Below are 5,369 nucleotides of genomic sequence, written 5' to 3'. Positions count from 1 at the left end.
GATGGCAGTAGTTATCTTTAGCATGGTGATGTTAAGATGCTGCAAATGCTGTCGGCTAGAACCACAAGGCAACACCACTGCACCAGAAGAACTGCCACCAGAAGAAGGTTAATACACCACAGAGCTTTAGCATATTCAGATATATTAATCCAATTAAGAACTGTAAATCTTCATCCTACAGGATTATGTTTAGTAACACTTTATTTTCTCTGTGATTACAGACGTTACAGAAACATTACAGGAACGTTACAGGAACGTTACAGGAACGTTACAGGAACGTTACAGGAACGTTAGAGGAACGTTAGAGGAATGTTAGAGGAACATAATAGGAACGTTACAGGAACATTACAGGAACATTATAGGAACGTTACAGGAACATTACAGGAACATTACAGGAACGTTACAGGAATGTTAGAGGAATGTTACAGGAACGTTAGAGGAACATTACAGGAACGTTACAGGAACATTACAGGAACGTTACAGGAACATTACAGGAACATTACAGGAACGTTACAGGAACGTTACAGGAACATTAGAGGCATTACAGGAACGTTAGAGGAACATTACAGGAACATTATAGGAGCGTTACAGGAACATTACAGGAACATTACAGGAACGTTACAGGAACGTTACAGGAACGTTACAGGAACGTTAGAGGAACGTTAGAGGAACGTTAGAGGAACATTACAGGAACATAATAGGAACGTTACAGGAACATTACAGGAACTTTAGAGGAACATTACAGGAACGTTACAGGAACATTACAGGAACATTACAGGAACGTTACAGGAACATTACAGGAACATTACAGAAACATTACAGGAACGTTAGAGGAACATTACAGGAACGTTACAGGAACATTACAGGAACATTACAGGAACGTTACAGGAACGTTAGAGGAACATTACAGGAACGTTAAAGGAACAATACAGGAACGTTACAGGAACATTACAGGAACATTACAGGAACATTATAGGAACGTTACAGGAACATTACAGGAACATTACAGGAACGTTACAGGAACGTTACAGGAATGTTACAGGAACATTAGAGGAACATTACAGGAACGTTACAGGAACATTACAGGAACGTTAGAGGAACATTACAGGAACATTACAGGAACGTTACAGGAACGTTACAGGAACATTAGAGGCATTACAGGAACGTTAGAGGAACATTACAGGAACATTATAGGAACGTTACAGGAACATTACAGGAACATTACAGGAACGTTACAGGAACGTTAGAGGAACATTACAGGAACGTTACAGGAACATTACAGGAATGTTAGGGGAACATTACAGGAACATTACAGGAACGTTACAGGAACATTAGAGGAACATTACAGGAACTTTAGAGGAACATTACAGGAACGTTACAGGAACATTACAGGAACATTACAGGAACATTACAGGAACGTTACAGGAACATCAGGGTTTTAATATAAATGATAAAAGTGTAATGTTTAGAAGTTCTTGTAACACAACAGTTCTGCTTTAATTTGTTTTACATTCTGTTATCATCATTCCTGCTCATTTGTCTCATAGTATGTTGTTAAGTCATGATGTTATTAAAGCCCATGGAATGTCTTTATTTAGTCTATATTAAAGATAAATAAATGATTAAAAAAAACGTAGTCTCGGAATTCTTCATTTTGTTGGATCTGTTGCCTTGTGAGTAAAACGAAGAAGTTCTTCACAAGTCTTAAACAGGTGAGATATATAAATGTTCTATCCTATACAGGGACTCTGTAGAAGTTGTACTTTCTCAGTCTAACACCTCGTATGATCCAGAGTATAAAGCAGGAACAAGGAAAATGTCCCACAATCAAAATGCTGATATTTAACATGGAGGAATGAGGAACAACACACAACAAGTTACAGAAGAAAACAGAATAAAGTCCAGATAAACAGAACACACCCAAGACTTTGACCCGTATTTGACGTGTCACCCGTTTCTGAGATAATAACCTTTAGGGATGTACAGTACAACACAACCTTGTGGTTTGTTTGCTTTTGTCTCTGCGCTGGGTTTCGTTATTGTTACTATGGGTTTTATGGATCTGTACAAGGCTAAGATCACTGTACTCCTTTATTACTCCTTTATTACTCCTTTATTACTCCTTTATTACTCCTTTATTACTGTATTAATCTGGCTTTCTCATATATGTTTTCAAATTGGGAAGGTGTTTAGAGTAAAAATACAACTTTTTTGATTGAGAAAATGTGCAAGCCGACTGGAGATGACACGACAGTGACTGGAGGTCAGCGACTACTCTGGAGTGGCTATTGATATCTCATGTGAGATGTGACCCTAGTGTGTCTAGGGTGTGTAGTGTGTGAATTTTAGTGTGTAAGCGAGGGTGATTATTTACTTCCTGTACCTCATGTGTAGAATGCTTTTCAATGTCCTCCTACTTTGAAGTGAAATAGTTTTCCTTCTAATGTTTCAGTAAAGTTCATGTCCGCAGTGACGTCTGTGGTGTTTACACTGAAGTTTGAAGAGTTTTTTTGGGAATTAATGAATCTACTTTACTCAGTTTGTTACTCATATTGAAGACAGGAAGCCATTTTTTTTTTTGCACTTCCTCTACTCGACACTTCAGTATATCGTTTTCACATGAAGGGAGGAGCAACGAACAGAACACAGTGTAGAAGTCGAGTGGTGATCAGAGACGTCTCAGGTGGGGAGAAGAATGGTTCTGTCTAAACTCAGTTCAAAACTGGCTTCATTCATCAGGCCTAAAGCCATTGAATTTCTGAGGAAGCACAGAAGAGATGTGGGAATCTCCAGCTTCTGTCTTGGTTTCATTGAGAAACTGTTGGACAGTGATTTTGGTTGTCCTTGTCAATCTCCCTATAATGAATCGCTGTGTGCTTTTTATGCCATTGTGCCTTTCTTTGTGTGCTTCATTTACACTTTGTGTGACTTCGAAGAGTCCTCAGTAACAGAAGGAGGAGGGAAGGAAGACAAGTCCAAAAGAAATGTGTCCAGCTCAACTGACACATCCATAATGCCGGAGGCCAGAAGAATGGATGATGTTCCTGAAAGTCAGGATCTCCCCTCAGGTGACAGAGCCGCAGAGCAAGAGAACCGAGGCACGGAGAACGTCCATGAAAATACAACATGCTCCAATAAGGAAGAAGAAAAGAGCTGCTGCACAAAAGAAAAATGTCTCTACTCTCTGCTCATAAGCTTCATCTGGCTCTTCTTCTTCTTTATCGATGGTCATTACGTGGCCTGTGCATGTTCACACTGGGGTGGTGAATACACTGTGACTGGAGCTTTAAAGTGGTGCAAGCCCAAAGGAAACGAGACGGAGGTGTTTGGACGTCTCCAGGAGACTCAGTGGTATGTCTTCATATCTCAGGTGAGTCTGAACTCCACACAACACAGACTACAAACATTCTCCTCTATCAGTATGAGACACAACAGTCTTACTGTCTTACTGGCTGAACAATGCTACATGTCCAAATTGTGTTGACTTCAGCCTTCACACCTAAAGACTCTTGTTGAACATCTCACTCCAAACCCATGAGGATGATTAAGACTTTATTCCACTTTTTCATCAGATCTCAGAATCTAGTTTTTAATCTAATTGTCTGGCTTTAATTTATTTGCCTGATGTTTTAATTTGGTAATTTTATTGAAAACAAAAGTCTTTATGTGGAGCTGCAGAGTGAAGAGCAGTAATCAGTGTGTAGATCAGACAGTGTAGATCAGACAATCTAATCCTGCACCATAACCTCACTCGATCCGACTATATCTCCTGTACCTGCAAGTTAGTGTGAGTTCAGGAGAGGGTGCAGCATTAGGAGAAGGTCTGAAGAGGTTCTGATGAACTTCTGCTACACCACATGGACGTTCGATGTGAAGAATTCGTCTTCAACTCTTACAGCTCTGACTTCTCTCCTGTTTTCAGATGGTGGGTTTTGCAATCTTGCTGCTGATCGGTCTAATGATGATGTGTTGCTGTCTTAAACTTTGTTGTAAAGGAGGCTCTGTTTGCTGCTGTGCTCAGAACAAACAGAAAGCAAGCGAAGAGCAGGAGGTAACACACATTTACTCACACACACTTACTGATACTGTGTTCAGTGTTCTTCCTCCAGTAAACTCTATCTCTCGCAGGTTCCACAGAGTGGTCTGATGATGGGGACTCGGCACAGTCAATGGATGGCTTTGAGTTAATCCCATGACTGAAGAACAGAGACCTCTGCTCAGCGCTGGAGACATTTAGATACAAGAAAAAGAAAAGAAAGATAAAATGATGTAGTGAATCTAATGTGTGTTTGTGCTAGAGTCAGTTTTCACAGTAAACCCTGTGAGATTCATATAAACATTGTGTTGTTTGTAGTGTTTTTGGTGTTTGTGTTGTGTGTGTTGTTTGTGTTGTGTTTGTGGTGTGTGTGTTGGTTGTGTTGTTTGTGTTGTTTGTGGTGTGTGTGTTGTTTGTGATGTGTGTTGTTTGTGTTGTGTTTGTGTTGTTTGTGGTGTGTGAGTTGTTTGTGTTGTTTGTGTTGTTCGTGTTGTGAGATAAACCTTCTGTAATCTCTTTCTTTACTAATCTTTACCAATAAATGTACTAGAAGTGACTGAGGGTGGTGTTTATTGTGGTGTTAAAGTGTGGATGCTGCAGCAGCTCAGCTACAGTTACAGTTACAGTTATTAAAGGAAACTGAAAGTGAAAGTAAAAAGAGAGAGAATGAGTTTAGTGTCAGAACAAAGGAGCTGCTGGGAGTCTTTACACACACAGTGTGTTACAGAGCTCTACTGCTGCTGTGTACTGTAACCACCTGCTAACATTCACACACAGCAACAACAACAACAACAACAACAACAACAACAACAACAACAGAGACAGCACATCACAGCCAGTTGCTTAGCAACAAGCTATCTGCCTTCTCAGAACAGTGATGAGTTCTGTCAGTGTGTCTGTATCTGATCTAAATCAAAACACACACACATATAAACACACACACACACATGCACACACACACACACACACACACACACACATGCACACACACAAACACAAACACACACACACACACACACACACACACACACACACACACACACACACACACACACACACAACACACACACACACAACACACACACACACACACACACACACACACACACACACACACACACACACACACACACATATATAAACATCTTATATTTTCAGTATTCAGTAGTGTATGAAGTGAGAGGAGACAACAGCACTGCAGTTTCCTGTGGTTTGTATCACACTATCACATGGGCGTAAATACCGGGGGGGATGGGGGGACATGCCCCCCCCCCCATCCGAGGATTGCCCCCCCCCAAAAAAAGTTATTAAAATAAATATCGCACTCTCTATT

The 5,369-nt window shown here is 40.4% G+C and overlaps 1 protein-coding gene across 2 annotated transcripts; it reads left to right on the top strand.

Annotated features, from left to right (window-relative positions):
• Window positions 1-2,464: 2,464 nt before the first annotated feature.
• On the top strand, window positions 2,465-4,592 carry LOC113634620. 2 transcript variants are annotated; one of them, XM_027133701.2, is made up of 3 exons: window positions 2,475-3,370; window positions 3,923-4,051; window positions 4,129-4,592. In XM_027133701.2, the coding sequence occupies exons 1-3, from the start codon at window positions 2,696-2,698 to the stop codon at window positions 4,186-4,188; spliced, it is 864 nt and encodes a 287-aa protein (XP_026989502.2). In that variant the 5' UTR covers window positions 2,475-2,695; the 3' UTR covers window positions 4,189-4,592. The 2 variants fall into 2 exon arrangements, with proteins under 2 accessions (XP_026989501.2, XP_026989502.2); XM_027133700.2 differs by having other exon boundaries at window positions 2,465-3,370; window positions 3,923-4,592.
• The last annotated feature ends 777 nt before the right edge of the window (window positions 4,593-5,369 follow it).

The sequence above is a fragment of the Tachysurus fulvidraco genome, chromosome 26 (assembly GCF_022655615.1).
Source record: "Tachysurus fulvidraco isolate hzauxx_2018 chromosome 26, HZAU_PFXX_2.0, whole genome shotgun sequence".
NCBI classification, from domain to species: Eukaryota; Metazoa; Chordata; class Actinopteri; order Siluriformes; family Bagridae; genus Tachysurus; species Tachysurus fulvidraco.
This window is presented reverse-complemented; position numbering and strand designations above follow the sequence as displayed.

Coding starts and splice junctions, on each gene's coding strand:
- LOC113634620 (XM_027133700.2), top strand. CDS start 2,696: ATGGTTCTGTCTAAACTCAGTTCAAAACTGGCTTCATTCATCAGGCCT. Junction 3,371..3,922: donor GGTATGTCTTCATATCTCAG/GTGAGTCTGAAC, acceptor TCCTGTTTTCAG/ATGGTGGGTTTTGCAATCTT.